Source organism: Emys orbicularis, chromosome 11 (genome assembly GCF_028017835.1).
Source record: "Emys orbicularis isolate rEmyOrb1 chromosome 11, rEmyOrb1.hap1, whole genome shotgun sequence".
NCBI lineage: Eukaryota > Metazoa > Chordata > Testudines > Emydidae > Emys > Emys orbicularis.
The window spans coordinates 40,588,542-40,605,374 of NC_088693.1; the positions used below are offsets into that span (position 1 = coordinate 40,588,542).

At 39.7% G+C, this 16,833-nt stretch overlaps 1 protein-coding gene across 1 annotated transcript in view; it reads left to right on the forward strand.

Moving 5' to 3' along the window:
* The window catches only part of RAPGEF4 (Rap guanine nucleotide exchange factor 4), a 220,628-nt gene that overhangs the window by 154,572 nt on the left and 49,223 nt on the right, over positions 1-16,833 (forward strand). The window contains exons 14-17 of the mRNA XM_065412928.1: positions 4,934-5,080; positions 6,247-6,362; positions 12,054-12,142; positions 14,575-14,653. Coding sequence (XP_065269000.1) covers positions 4,934-5,080; positions 6,247-6,362; positions 12,054-12,142; positions 14,575-14,653 — 431 coding nt within the window. The remainder of the gene's footprint in view (positions 1-4,933; positions 5,081-6,246; positions 6,363-12,053; positions 12,143-14,574; positions 14,654-16,833) is intronic.

Genomic DNA, 16,833 nt, shown 5'->3' on the forward strand with positions numbered 1-16,833 from the left:
AAATACAAAAAAGTATTGTTCATCTTACCAACCTTTTACCATAATATGGAGATACAATTCTGTATTTCCTTTTATGCCATTTCATGTCTAATTATTTAAGCATGTATAACTAACGTTGAAGAAGCTAGATAGGTATTTTCAGTGTAATTAATGTGTCACCTCTTTTTAGAATATTTTTTAAATGTCCATTGATAAACATTAAAAATGATCCCTTTAAGTATGTTTCCATTTTAAATAATATATATATGTATTGTACTTTTTGAATAAATTGACATAGATTGATGTGCGTTCCTCAACCCTCCCCCACAAGGGTACTCCCATTAAGTGGCTTCAAATGGTCTATTCATAGAAGTAAGGATGACTCACACGAGTAAAGGTTAGAAAACTGAGCCCTTAGTTTTCCTTCTGATTTAAGGCAAAAATGTCCCTAAAGGAGTGAAGATATCTACTACATATTCTGCTTTCGTACCAGATACTTTGGAGGAAGGTACAAGAATCCCTATAGTGGTCAGATAGGAAATAACCTGCTCATAGAGGAAGTTACTTCCTAATCCCTGACAGTTAGTAGTCAATTTATGACCCAAAGCATAACGGTTTATATCGCTTCTAAGAATTTTTTTATCCTGTCTAATGAAACTGTGTATTCTCCCCTTAACCATATATATGTCAAATCCTTTTAGAATCCTACCAATCTTTTTGGCCTCAGTGATACACTGTGGCAAAGAGTTCCAGAGATTAATTATAAACTGTGTAAAAGAATATTTCCTTTTCTCAGTTTTAAATATGTTGCCTTTTGATATTATTAAATTCTCCTTCATTCTTTTGAGAAAGGGTATATAGGAGTACCTGATTTTTACCTTCTGTATGCCATTCATTATTTTCTATATCAGTCATGCCTCTTTGATTTCTCTCCTCTCTAAATTAAACAGTCCTAGTGTCTTTCTTCATATGAAAGCTTTCCACACATATAATCATATTTGTCTTCCATCTTTGGACTCCTTCTACTGGGCAGTTCTAAAGGAATCAAAGAAAGTTACTTTTGTAAAAAGGATAACTGGGATGACCCGGGTAACTATTGGCTGGTTAGCCTGAGATTGATCCTGAGCAAAATTCTGGAACAGCAGATATGTGATGCAATCAGTAAAGAATTAAAGGATGATAGCATAACTAATGCCAGTCAGCAGGGTTTTATGGAACATAGGTGGCGTCAAATAAACATGATAGCATTTTTGATTGACAAATGTCACTGATAAAGTATCTTAAATTTCTGCAAGAGACAAGGTGGGTCCGATATCTTTTATTGGACCAAATTTCTGTTGGTGAAAGAAACAAGCTTTTCAGCCACACAGAGCTTTTCTTCAGGTCTGGGAAAGATATTCACTCAGAGTGTCGCAACTGAATACAAGGTGGAATAGATTGTTTAGCATAAGTAGTTAACCCATATTTCAAGGGACCCTTCAAGGTGAAGTGGGGCATTAACACCCTTCTAGTCATCTGAGAAAAAAGACCAGACAGTATCCTGGATTGCAGTGACACTGAAAAGGATTTTTCTTCTATGACTGGGGAGGTGTTAATGGGTCAGTTCACCTTGAATGGTCTCTACGAATATGTATGGTGTTGTAGTCATGTTGGTCCCAAGATATTAGAGAGACAAGGCAGGTGAGATAATATCTTTTATTGGACCAACTTCTGTTTGTGAGAGAGACAAGCTTTTGAGCTCTACAGAGATCTTCTTCAGGTCTGGGAAATATTTCAATGAACCATTCAAGGAGAAATGGCTATTAACAACTCTCCAGTCACAGGGGGGGAAAGGAGAGAAAAAAAAATATTACCTCACCCACCTTATCTCTCTTAGGGTATGTCTACACCCAGCCGCTAGTTCGGCGGCTGGGAATCGAAGTTCTGGGTTCGACTTATCGCGTCTTGTCTGGACGCGATAAGTCGAACCAGGAAGTGCTCGCCGTCGACTGCGGTACTCCAGCTGGACGAGAGGAGTACCGCGGAGTCGACGGGGGAGCCTGCCTGCCGCGTGTGGACCGAGGTAAGTTCGAACTAAGGTACTTCGAACTTCAACTACGTTATTCACGTAGCTGAAGTTGCGTACCTTAGTTCGATTTGGGGGTTTAGTGTAGACCAAGCCTTAGAATACGTGTTAGCTACTTATGCTAAACAATCTGTTCCACCTTGTATTTAGTTGTGACACTCTGAGTACTTTCCAGACATGAAGAGCTCTCAGTAAGCTCGAAAGCTTGTCTGTTTCACCAACAGAAGTTGGTCCAATAAAAGATATTATCTCACCCACCTTGTCTCTCTAATATCCTGGGACCAACACAGCTGTAGCAACACTTAAATTTCTGCTGGTCATTTGACTGAGTCCCACAGACATCTGATAAAGAAATTAGCACTATACAAAGTCAGTGTAATCCATATTAAATGGATTAAAAGTTGGTTAACTGACAGAAATAAAATAATAATAATAAATGGGGAATCATCATCCTATGGGGGCATTTCTAGTGAGATCCCACAGTGGTCTGTTATTGGTCCAATGCTATTCAATATCTTTATCAATGATAAAAAATAAGATCATTGCTGGTGAAATTTGCAGATGACACAAAAATTGATTGTGACAGGTCAGTTATACAGACAAATCTGGATCGCCAGGTAAGGTGGGTTTATTTGAATAATATGCCAAATATAAGGTCATCTATCTAGAAACAAAAAAATGTAGTATCCTGGATAGCAGTGACACTGAAAAGGATTTTGGGGTAATGGTGGATAAGCATCTGAATGTGAGCTCCCACTACAATGCCATGGCTAAGAAGAGGGACACTATCCTTGGACACATAAACAGGGGGTATCAAGTAAGAGTAGGAAATTGGTATCTCTGTATATGGCAATTGTAAGATTATTACTGGAATACTTTAAAAAATGTTGAAAAATTGGAACAGGTTCAGAAAAGAGCTTCAAAAATGATTTGCGGTCTCAAAAACATGCCTTCTAGTCAGACACTTAAGAAGCTCAGTCTATTTAATTTATGCAAGAGAAGGTTAAGAGGTGACTTGATCACTTCCTCCAATTACCTCCATGGCAAAGAGATTTCTGATAGAAGATGGCTCTTTAATCTGGCAGAATTGTGGGGAGGAGGACCTGTTAGTATTCTCCCTAAATTGTTGTTATTTGAGAAAAACATTTTCTTATAGGAAGATGTTTGCGAGACACTGAGGAATCTGGATTCCAATAAACCTACATTTTGAAAAGTTAAGGAGACAAATGACTTTGAAACATTTTAATGTCACCACTTATTTCTTCACACACACAAACTTCCATATAAAATCCTCCACACTGAACTCTAAGCCATGCCTCAGAAAAACTAGTACATCACTAAGTTTCTCTGTAGAAAGTTACAAAAAATTGTACTGTACAGTGGAAAACAGTAGACTTGGCAGGTCTGCATTCACCCATCACTGAAGAAAGACTTACTAGTCTGTAATTCGCAGGATCAGCCCATTACCTTTTAGAAAACTAAGGTACAGCACTGGCTACCTTCCAATTCTCTGGCATTGTAGTTGATTTTAATGAGAGATTGCGTATTTTTATTAGTAGCTGAGCCATTCTGTTCTTATGTCCTTCAGAACTCTTGGATGAATACCATTCAGTCCTGGTGAGCTGTCACTCCTCCATTTCATCAGGAGTTTTTGTCCAGGCCTTTACCACCATATTCACTTATATTAGCAGATGTCTTTATCTGACCTGAGTGCTCCTCTGTACCTGTCAGTTTTCCTTCAATTCCTACTTTAAATAACCCTCCAAAACTGTCAATTTTTGTGTCAGCAATCTGTTCTCATTTTAGTTAAGGTAAAGCCCAGAAAGTGTCCCAGTGCCTAATAAATTTCCTCTTTATGAGGGAGATTTTCACCGGTGAATATGGGAGCTCTTAACTCCTTTTAATGGTAGTTTGGCACCCAACTACACTTTGTGCCTTTGAAAATCTCCCCTGACATTTTCTCATGCTGGACCTGCATGTGGAACTCTAAGCATTTCAGTGACAGCTACCATAGAAGTCCCAGTATTATGCCTTTTTCTTATTCATCCAGATTTAGCTTCTAGGTCATCTCTCACTCCAGCCTGTGGGCCCAATTTTCAGCCAGTTAAATTGGTGTAGCTCTGAAGTCAATGGAGCTATGCTGATTTACACCAGCTGAAGATCTGGTTCTGTCTCTTTAATGTCACTAGATAAAATGACCAAGCAACTCTCCAGCACTCTAGATGTCTTGTGAGCTCTGTCACCTATATAGCTAGTAAGTCACTGAACAGTTCTCACAATCATCACATATCCAGTTATTCATATTTCTAATAATCAAATCCTCTACCACCACAGTCTGTTGACTTATTACAGTGGTGTTCCCACCTCCTGTGAGGACCTCCTTGGTATATGAGGAATGATCAGCCTCCTTTACCAAAACTGGAAGATGGAAATTTGTACCTCCATTCCACCTAGATTCTCCTATCATTAGATCAGGACACCCATCATGGGCATGTGTATTATGGAAAAGAGCAGAATAGGTAACAGAGACTGACACTGTTGGAGAGGAGAATTTCTACTCCAAATCTGTTCTTCAGCAAACTAGATCTGTATTTTTCATGGTCTCTTTTTTTAAATCAACAGCTTGCTGTTATCAGCAAGGCCAGAAGAGTCCTTCGCTCTGAGTCTAATTTCAGAGAATAAGCCCATTCTTTTCTATTCTTGCCTTTCTCTAGTAATAGTAATAAGCAGTTATCAAGTATTGTTTCCTAGTCATTATTTTAGCTGTTGATTTCCTGCCAAATACATTTGTTTTAATATTGGATTTTGAAGTCTGGTGTTTGCACATGGCATTTCAATGGGATGAACTATAATGATGATTTTTGTGTATAAATGTTTTGCTGTTTATAGGGTGTGGTATGTACCCTACACGAAGGAGATGATTTTGGCAAGTTAGCGCTAGTGAATGATGCTCCGAGAGCAGCGTCCATTGTTTTACGAGAAGATAACTGCCACTTCTTGAGAGTAGACAAGGAGGACTTTAATAGAATACTTAGGGTAAGTGTTGGGTAAGACATGACACTAACACCGGTCCTCTCATATTTGCCACATCCAGTGGCCTGCTTTCTCACCTTGCAAACATTTTCAGAACCTGTGTCATTAGTATCAATAAATGCAAATCAACCCAAAGCATCATTTGAAATAACTTGTAATTAAAGGAGAGAGATGTAACCTCCTAGAAAAAAAAACAAAAAAATCAAGTAGTACATTAAATAAACTACAGGAAAATACATTGACCCCTGCTCAAAGGATCTGGAAAGATGTACTGGCCCAATTTTTGTGGTTATTAATGTTAGAAGAAAAGCTCAGTTGTGGTGTTTATAATGTGGGCCCAGATGATCTGATTGTGATTGGTTGGAAACATCCCATAATACCTAAGGCCAGAACCATTATTACCTTCGATTGGAATATCTACGTGTCTACTGGAGTGATGACAAAATCAGCTCAGACAGGTGCCACTCAGTGCTGTACTTGAAATATTTCTTGCTGCTGCTGAGTGGCTCCTGAACTAATAAGTAGTGAGATGCTTTAGGTCTTGGAGACTCTAGTTGAGTTTTATGTAGCTCTTGCTGTCTAATTTTAGCAGGATTTCAAAGACTGCACTGATGTACTAAAACCTGCCAGATTACTTTTCATTTGTGTTTAAATGTGCACCAGTTTTGGCTCTGGCTTTGTTTTACTTCTATATAATTGTTTCCACCCTAGACTGTGATTAGCTATAACACTATTGGGCTAGGATTTATAATTCTTCTATAATCCTTCCAAAAGAACAGTATTTAAAAATGAATGGCCAACAAATGCCAGATTATGGATAATGATGATCATGGAAGGGCAGGGGTTGAAATGACTCTACATTTTAAAGGTGTGGAGAAGGGTTGGTTCTGGCAATCTGCTTTCTTCCCACCACACACCTGTGATCCCCTTCCTGGAGGCTGCTGTGCTAGACTTCCCCATGCCCACCGGGGGAGTCCAGTTGCAGATCCTCTTCACTCTGCCTGCAGGGAGAAAGGGTGCAGAGAGGGAAACCAACACGGGAAGGACCAGCCATAGAGGCTTGGCTCCTCAGCTTTTGTTGAAGTTATTTGAAAGTCATTCATTTTTAAAAAGTAATTAAGCAGCCAAGTCAGGTGCAGTAACTGTATTAAAAATAACTTGTCTTGCAGGATGTTGAAGCAAATACAGTAAGACTCAAAGAACATGACCAAGATGTCTTGGTATTGGAGAAAATCCTAGCAGGAAACAGAGCTTCTAATCAAGGAAACGCACAACCTCAGCACAAGTATGTTTTCATTCAATAGTGCAAATGTCAGACTGTGATTAACCTTTTCATATGGTATTATTATCTAAACAATAGCATATTCTCCCTTTCTGTGGAAAAATTCAGTGTATGTAAGGGTTGTTGGTTTTTTTAGCATCAGCTAATCACATGCCCTGTAGTGCATAATATATCAATTTCCAGCCGCGCACTAGGTCTACAACTTTACACAATAATTCTCTAAAGCTCTAACTGTAAATATTCATTTCATGGATGGCTTTTAAATAGATTGCACATGGGGAATGATGAAACCCCATTAAGCAGAGCAATTGTGTAAAATACATGGGGAAAGTACATTGTTTTGTTACTAAGTACAGATGTTTCTCTTTGCATTTCAGATTCAGGATTCTAATACAAATTTGCTAGGTTCAATTTATACACAGTGTGAAGAATTCAGACAGGAAAGTAACTCCCTGAATAGGCTTGCATTCTTTTCTATAATATTCACCACATTTCCCCTGCCTTCTTACCTAGAGGCAGGAAGCACCGTTCTGAAATGAAGTAAGGATGTCCAGGGGAGTCAAGTTATCAATATTTCAAATGAATGGAACTGCTGGAAAAAAATCCCCAAGATAGGGGCTGTGAAACTTACTGGTTTTCTACACTTGAAAATAGGTCTGAATCCTCCATTGACATACAATCAGGTTGGATTGTTGGCTCCGTTATTCCAATAGTTTAAATTCCCCAGTACAGAAGTAATGACCTCAGGCACACACATTTGCATGCAAATGCATATTTTGCACACCCATGCATTCACATGTAGATCTGGGCAAATAACTGGCAGTTCTGGAAAAAAAATTTGGGTTGAACTAAAACTGAAAATTTTGGGGGAAAAAAGTGGTGAATTGAAAAAGTTGATAATAGGTTTTTTCTGGTTGAATGATTTAATTTCTGGGCATTTTCAAAATAAAAGCAAAGGAAATAAAGCGTGATGTTCACAAAATGGCCAGAAAAGCTGGTGCCTCCCTTTTAACCTTTAGCCCAGTGGTTAGGGCACTCACCTGAGATGTGGGAGACTTGCCTCAGTTCCCCTCTCTCTGTCTTATTTGGAGCAGGGAATTGATCTCGCACATTGCAGGAGAGTGTCCTAACCACTAGGCTGTGGGGTATTTGGGGGTGGGGTTTTCTCATTCTCTTCTGTTGAGGCTGTTCCACTTTGTGTAAAATACTCAGCTAATCATTGGGCCAGAGAGCGCATGTATGAGTGACTCTGTAGCCCGCTGGGTAGAGCGTCCACCTGTGATGGGGGAGGCCTATGTCCATGTCCCTGCTTCAATGCATGTTCAATTATGTTTATACAGTGGAACAGCTTCAAGAGGAGAAATCCCTGTTCTGCATCAGGCAGAGGGGGGCATTGAACCCAGGTCACTTGTTTTCCAGGTGAAGACGCAAACCACTGAGCTAAAGATTATAAGGGAGGCACCATCACTCTTCTCCTCCAGCCATTTTGTGCCTAAGTCCACTTGTGAATTCCAGCCCACAAGTCTTTTTGGATGAAACTATCTGATGAATTCCTGTCAAATTGGCAAATAGTTTCAGGTCAATTGAAACTGCATTTTTCAGCGAACAAACTATTGGTCTGAAAAATTTGACCCAGTTCTGTTCACACATATATGCACTCAAATGAACCAGTCATCTAATGCACACTTATAACAAGTACAAAAAAAAAAAAAGCAAAATATAGCAGGAGATGGCAGTACTTTTCATCCCCTCAAAGTGTTGTCATTTCACAGGAATGTTGTGCAGATTCTTTGGACAATAATGGATGGCCCTTTGCCATCACGTATCCAGTATGGTTAGCATCTCTAACACAGCTAACATTATGCATTGAGAAGTATTGAAACTTTTCTTCTGCTCCTCACTTTTACCCAGATAAGGAACTTATTTTCCTCTATTTTGAGGGTTTTTTTATTAGTGAAGATAAGACATAAGGTTAGTGCTAGCACTGCCCATTATTAGTACAATTTTCCTCTGATGTGTGATTATCGCCCATCTGTTATTACAGTATTTGTATTTATAATTAGATATTTTATCTATAGGGATTTAAATAAAGCATTTCCTTATATTTTTACACACATTTTTCATCTGCTATGTAATCTGTCATCACACCCTATGACTGAGTTATTAGACCCAGGCATTCCCTCTCAGCAAACAGTTTAGTTTTAGGGCCTGTAACAGAGTTAGCACCCGCCTCTCACGCGGGCCCCCTTTTCTTTGGCCAATAGTGCCTGTAAACACAGTTCTTTTTCAGGGGCAGGGGGCACCCACCTCTCATGGATGGCTCCCTTTCTCTCTGTAAGGTGTGAGTCTGCTTTTGGGTTTTTTGTTCTTTCAGTGGGGTGCCACCTGCCTCTCGCGAGCATCCCCCAGCATCCCCCTCTGGCCAAGCTGCACACACTATCCCCCACTTCTGGGGTATACAGTCCCAAGTTCTTATCACGGCCCTGGTATGGGGCCGTAGCTCTTAGGCCTCTTCCCAGAGGCACTGCCTTCTTCAGACACCTAGCCGGGGCCCATATTGGTACCTTCAGCTGGCGTCCTTCTTAGCAGCCCTCCCTGGGTTCAGTCTGCAACCAGACCAGCAGAGCCCATCTCGGTACCCTCCTCTGGTCTGGCCAGGTTTTGTGCTCAGTCCCCTGGGCTCAGCCTGCCCGCAGTGACCTTTCGATGGCTCTGCTGCTATACTCTCTAGCCAGCAAGGCACCCGGTCTTTAGCAGTCTTCACTGGGCTCAGTTCTGTTTGGTGAGCTCTCTGCAATGAGCTATCCGCGGTACTGCTGTTCGTCTAGCCAGCCAGGCACCCAGTCCTCCCTCATCAAGCTCCACACAGCAACTGAAGGCTCTGCTCTGTTGCTTGCCTTTTCTCTGGCCCTTCTGGCCCCTTATTGGTCGCTCCAGCAGCCCCTCTGATTGGCTGCTCTTCTCTAGGCTGCCTAGAGGACTCCTCACTGCTCTATTCTGGGACAGGGTGATTCAGGGCTGCGAGGCCTCCAGCAGGGGGCCTCCAGACCTAGTCCACCCTGCCACAGGGCCAAATTCTTTAGTAGTGTAAATGAGTGAAACTCAGTTGTAGTCAGTGGAACTGCACTATTTTACATAAGCAGAGAATTTGGGCCTCTAGATTTTAGCCCATTTTGCTTTTTGTGACTTGATTGTGACCACATAATTTTGTGCATTTCTAAAATGGTTCAATTAATGTTTTATGCAAACATATTTCAAACACTGGATTTCTTGAAAACTCTTTGCTATGAGTATTACTTCTAGTATCTGGCATTTAACAATTCAAAATTTGAACAGATAAGTCATATGGTATGTTTGTGCTCCATGGCTAGATGAGGGTAGTTTTCAAAATCAAACTTCCCGGGTGAATACTTTCAATGAAAATTCGAAGTTTGCTTTTCACAAATATTTTATCAATTTGCTTAAATATATTGTTTCTGTGACCACTCCTGCCAGTGAACAGTCACAGAAAGCAAACACAAAAGGGGCAGAAGCTGAGAAAAAGCAAAATGGCTTAAAAATTTCAGCATTCCCAAATAATTTTTTCAGAGTCCAGCTTATTTTACTGACAGTATGTTTGTTAAAGTATTTTTATTTTAAATCTTTTAAACTGAATTAGTACTTGTGAGTGTGACCTCTCTAGTTTCTGCTATAAGCTAGTAAATGGAGTGAGAGGCAAACGTTACGTTTCAAAGTCCATATTTAGACACCTAAATAAATGGCTTGATTTCCAAAATGCCGAGTCTTTGGGAATTACTCAGTGCTCAGCGCTTTTGAAAATCAGGCCACTTATTTAGATGCCTAAGTTAGGAATTTAACTGTAAGTATCCACCTTTGAAAGTCTTGGCCAAACCATTCTGTTTATCCACAGAAAATATAAAGCAGAGGCCATGCAACCTTCCCCATACTGCCCCCGCAGGGTTGCTCAGGCCTGAGCCGGAGAGCTCACCTCTCTGGCTGGGAGGGTGGTTCATTCTCCAGGTCCGTTCAAACCTTAGCTTCTCTGCTGAGACTCTTAACAAAGGTACCAATTTTGATGTGGGCACTTTCTCACTAGGAAGTAAAATAAGACCAGCAAGTGACTTTTATGAGATACTAAACTACCTTCAGACTTTTGATCCCTACCAAATTATATAGAGGTGAAACACTGTAGTGTATTGTTAGTTCCCTGAGCCATCCTGTCAAGAATTATTTTTTCCCTTCTCTTAATCTTACGAAAGAAAGGCTCCATTTTGGGACCAGATGCCCTGAACTGCGGTTTGGGTCCATCCCCACCCCCTTGTCTGCTGCAGCCACAGTTTCAAAGAATGACAGGCTTGCTACGAAGAGCTAACTCTTAAGTTCTGTCTTCCAACCTCTAACTTCTCTCTTCGTGGGTGATCACACACATGCAGTGTTACTGACTGACACCTCACAGAGCATTGCTACAGTCTACAGTCACTGTAGGCCACTTCACTGCTTCGTTTTCACTTTCATATTCAAAGTACAGCAAACTGGGTTCTCTCTGCCTGGCTCACCTACAGACTTGGTTAGTATCTCTACAAGGATGTGCACTGGTTTAACAAGTGTTTGTGTTCTTGGGACATCAATACAGTTCTTCCAAAGGGGCTGGCAGGTAAAAGAACTGTGATGGTCAGTGCTCAAAGTGAGGGGGAGCTCCCAGGAGCTCAGTTCCACCACTTATTTCTCAGCAGGAGCAGAACACCTACACTTCTCCTAGGGTTTCGGAGGTTTTTTAAGTTTCATACTTTTTCACTTCAACATGGAAAAATGATGCAAAGATTGAAAGAATGAAATGAAAGATAAAAAGAAATCCTATTCACTAGGAAAGAAGGAAAGAGAGGACAGTTAATCAGTGCAGCTCTATTCTGTAATATCCTCTGCTATAGTGCTGGTACATAAATCTTGCCAATGTTCCCTGCAATACATATGATAACCTCACTATATGCAATATACCCTCGTGCTGTACCTCTCTAGATTTACTGTTAGAAATGGTGCAAGTACTGAAGTTAAGCAGATACTTATTTACTGCAGTTACCTAAGGCAATTGGCAAATTTTGAAGTTCCACCACTATACGTTACTGTCTACCACCATGTCCTTTCCCCCAGCTCAGACCTGCAGTACTGCAGGCATTCATTTGCTTTCATTGTTTTCCCTTTGAGCACTGATGATGATAAATAGTGGTGCCCATCTCATCCTAAGAGTTAATCTCTTTAAATCCATCCAAAGCCTACATTTTCAGAAATTTTGCTGATATTTTTTTCCTTAATAATACTTAGCACTGACAGTGTTTTTCATGTTTTCCATTTCTCTGCTCCAGTTTTACACCAGTGCAACTCCACTGAAATCAATGGTGTAAAACTGGGTATCGCAGTGGAGAATGGGCCCTTTGTCATCTTAGTCCTCATGGTAAGAAGGTAAATATTATTGTTCGCATTTTACAGATGGGGAACCTGAAGCAAAGAGGTTGAGTAATTTTTCCCCTGGGCCACACAGAGTCCATGTCAGAGCAGGTATTTGCACTCTCGGGTTGTTCTTGACTTCCATTCCTGTGCTCAGAAGTCTTAGGTTCCACTTCTCTCTGGTACCAATTTCTTCAGTTGACATTTTCATTGTGCCTTTAGAAAATTAATTGCTTCTTTTCTCTTCCACAGGTATACTGTGATGTCAGGAACTCCAGAGAAAATTTTAGAGCACTTTCTAGAAACTATGCGCCTTGAATCAACTTTAAATGAAGCGACAGGTAGAATTATGTGACAAAGGCTGTATTTCTATTCATAAATAAGATAGGCTCTCGAGATGTAAGTGAAAACGTCATGCTTGGGAATGCAGCCTTTAATTATCTGCAGAAATTAATCTAATCAATATTTAGATACAAATTTTAAAAAGCTAGGAAATTCAAAATTTAAGGTGATAATCCACCATCCTTATCTTGCCCCATTGTATTTAGGGTTTGGAGCGTCTATTGATAGCAAAGCAGCAAAGTCTCACAAGATGTTGTAACACAGGCAATTGCTTTTATTGGTCACAGCTATGATGATAAATGGCGACATGCAATAACCCAGTTACGTTGCCACCACATAATGTACTTGTCATGATGCATGCCACATAATACATAATGCACTAACCTTGATCCCTCCTGCGTCACTTTAAATTTCTTTATTCTACTTTTCCAACAGAAGGAATTCAGCACATCAAGGCCAAACCCTCTGCTGTGTAAATTGCTGCAGCTCCATTGAAGCCTATGGAGCTGCAGCAGTTTACACCAGCACAGTCGTCAGATCCGAGAACATGTGTGTCTGCTATCCTATGCCTTGTAGGTCTTTTCATTAAAGAAAAGTCAAGAAAAAAGGATTTCTCATAATAATAGTAGTTGTAAACTGGCACAGACAATTTATATTATGTTACTGTATATCAACTAGGACACCCCTTCAGTAAGCATGTTTTTGACCTTACAGATTGTTAGGAAGCATGAGTGTAAAAGCATTCTTAAATAATCCATAGATTAGTAGTGATACAATCAGTACATCAGCCCATGTGCTGAAAGATTGCATGATGACTTTTAACTTCTCTGTTTTAATTGCTTCTGTGAATAAAATAAGCTTCCTAGACAGTTGCATAGTCATCTAGCAGCAGAAGCAGGGCATAGGGACTTCATGTCTGCCAACATTTGATGGCAAGTTTACCATCCCTATCCTTTAACTTTCTAAATAGTCTTAAACTTTTCAATTGTTTCAAAACATTTCTTTTCCAAAATGTCCAATAGCAAAATTCCATATTTCAGTCTGATGGCCTGCAAAACATCACATTTCACAAACAAAGTCGTTCTGAAGTGGTAGGGGCACAAACTTCTGAAACCACTGATTTTTCATTTGTGCATTCTCGTAAATTAAAAACAATGAAACCAGTTTGTTTTGTGAATTATACAAAGAAAAAATACTCTGGCTGAGGTCCATAGGACTTTATATACTTCCAACAGAGAGACATTTCCAGATGCTGAATTATATAAAGAGTGGAAGCGATGATACAGTATGGTTGGCACAGCTGTCACACTATGTTTTCCCTGATATCCCTCCATTACAAGACTCAAATTGTTATTACACTAAAAAGTGGCTCTATAAAAATGGCTCCCTGGGGTAACGGGTTTATTGTGTTTCACTGATTCCATATAAAATTTGCTTCGTTTACAATTAAAACAAACTGCCAACCCTCAAACTTATGTCGGGCTCTAAAAGCCATTCCAGATCGTCCTCCTTATACATCATCACAAGTACAAGGGGTAAAAGATGCCCTCATTTACACCAGTGCAACCCCACTAACAGCTCATTTGGAGGAAAGAGATAGCTCTTCAGTTGCCATAATGTAGTGAATGGTATAGTAGACCTTCATTTCTTTCCAACCTAAAAATGTTTTATTTGTATTATTAATCTCATTATAAATCTGTTTTCTGTGTTTAATTCAAATGTCATAATTGTGAATTGATTTGAATCAAAATATATATTAGATCTTTGACTATCAATCTACTTATTTCTGGTCTTTTGCTGATTGCCAGCTGGAGTCAGCAAGGAATTCTTCCCCATCTTAGTATACTATTTGGAATTGTTATGCTGATACACCCTGTTGACAGGTGCTTCCTAGGTACTGATCTGTAGAGTGCCTGATTCTCATTACACAGAAGATCTTAGTGTACATGAGAATTATGCCCACATATTTCACTGTTGTACAGAAGTATTGTGATGCATGGGATGCCTTCTTCTGAAGTATTTAGTATAAGCCCATTGAAGTCAAATGGCTATAAATGTATGCTTAAAGTAAGGCACATGCTAACATACCTTGCTGAATCAGAGCCTTAGTGCAGTATTTCATGGCAAGGATTCATTTGATGCAGACTGAGTACATCTACTAAAGCCAGGTACCTGTTAAATCTAGAAGCATAACCACAGCAGAATCCATTCCAAGAAAGCAAACAAATCAATATTTCATGATAAATACATAGATTCTCTGTACTCAAGTTTAATACTGTAGCCAAAAAATACAAAACCGAGTCAAACTGCTGACCTCTTCACAGTCTTCAGGAAGCTAATGAGATCTTTAACTAAAAGAAGCATCATTGTTATGAACCCTGAGTTCTTTCAAGAGCTTAACTTTCTGCTTTATTTGTTTTTCTTTTCACAGATTCTGTTTTAAATGATTTTGTTATGATGCACTGTGTTTTTATGCCAAATAGTCAGCTTTGTCCAGCCTTGATGGCACAATATCCTTTTTTGATTAAAATTTTACATTCCTTTTAAGACTATTCCTATTAGAAAAGAGACAGACACATTCTGAAAAACTCCTAGCTCTCCAAAGACAAGTAAAGTTTAATAGAGCCTCACTTTTATGGCCAAGCTCCCAGTGTGTGAATGACAGAATACTCATAATTAGGCTTGGAAGGATTAGATTTTTATTGGTAAATGTTGGTAATGTAGATTTCACTGTACACACACAAACCGACAAAAAATATTTCCATCGATAGTAATCAAAATTGACAGATAGACAAAATAAGAAAAATGCTGCTTACGACTGTAAGAGTTTGATTTAAGGATATTTACTTTGTAGGTTTAGACATGTGATGTTGATAATTTGTGTTTTAATGGCTATAAAGCTTTAAGTTTTTGAATCTCAACATCTGCAGTCATTAAATAATTGTCTGCCCCCTCACCATTACCTGAGACGCCCTGTAATTTCTTGCAACTGTGACAATTTAAATAGACAAAAAAATTAAAAATGCTTAAAACCCATAATTTTCTCAAATGTGAAAATTTAAATTGATAAAAATAAATGCTCAAAATATACATTAATATTATCTGTCAAAATTATTTAAATATTTTTTTTTGCCAAGCCTACTCATAACTCACAGTTTTGTGTGTTTAAGCTGCCAGCAAGTGGTACATGTCAGGGTCCCCCCTGGGGTGCAACCTGGAACTGGGGTACCACTGAACCCTCTGACTCACCAGCCTGGGTTCACACTCACTGTGATAAGCTACAATCCTCTCCAGGACTTGCACTCACACAGACAAGGACATACCCAGCTGCAGTTTATAGAATATCAGGGTGGAAGGGACCTCAGGAGGTCATTTAGTCCAACCCCCTGTTCAAAGCAGGACCAATCCCCAGACAGGTTTTTGCCCCAGATCCCTAAATGGCCCCCTCAAGGTTTGAACTCACAACCCTGAGTTTAACAGGCCAATGCTCAAACCACTGAGCTATCCCTCCCCCAGTTATGTAAGTGCTTTTCCTCTCATTGCCACTCATGAACTAACAATAGAGAGGCTGTAGCCAGCACCCCCACCCCAGCTCCAGAGCCTAGGACCCCAGAGCTGTACCGTCTTGCCCTGGGCAAAAGCCTGACCAGTAAAGATTATTACCCAATCTACCCCTCCCTTGATGTGGAGAGGACAATGCACCAGCCCCCGTTCCTGAGCAGATTTCCCTTTTCAATTCAAACACCTCACTGTTTTAGGTAAAAAATATAAAACAAATGTATTAACTACAGAAAGATAGATTTTAAGTGTTTATAAGCAATAACATACAGATCAAAGGAAATAAACAAAAACACAATCTAAGTTCTCTAAACTGGATAGGATTTGAACCAAGCCGTGTCTCACCCTATTAGATAGTACAAACAGTCCACCAAGCTTCCATACACAGGCAGGTTTCCTTGTTTCCCGCCTGGGACTCCCCTTCCTAAGTTCAGTCTTTATTCCTAAGGTGATTCCAGGTGTTGTGTTGTAGGGAGTGAGGCCCAGTGGTGATGTCACTTCTCCCTTTTATAGTTTCTTCCATGTGGAGGGAACTTCACACACACAGTTTGTGGAAAAATACAGGCACTAAAATGGAATCCAGTATCACCTGATCTAGTCACATGCCCTTGCATGCTTCGATGAGTCATGGCAGCTATTATCCATATGCTGACTGAAGTGTCCACAGGTGAGGATAAGCTTTTCCCATGTCCCATTGTTTTCATTGATGGCCAATTACCTTGAATATTTCCTTCAGAATGTGCTGGCTAGACTGGATGTAAACTGACCTGTGGGAATTATCCAGAAGCAAACACATTTGAAATACAGATGCATAGTCAATATTCATAACTCCAGATACAAAAATGATACATGCATACAAATAGGATAATCATATTCAGCAAACCATAACTTTTCCATTGACACCTTACATGACATATTTTGTACAAGATGCATCATAATTATATTATAACCATATCATAATCATATCATTATAGTGAATATGGGGCACAGAGTGTCACAGTACATACTCATACTATGGTGAAATAAAGAGTCTGAAAACTCCTTCTTTCCTGCTAGAGATTTCCTATCCTGCAGGCTGAATTCCACTGAGTGACATTAGGTGCCTATAAGGTCCCTTCTGGCATGATAGCTG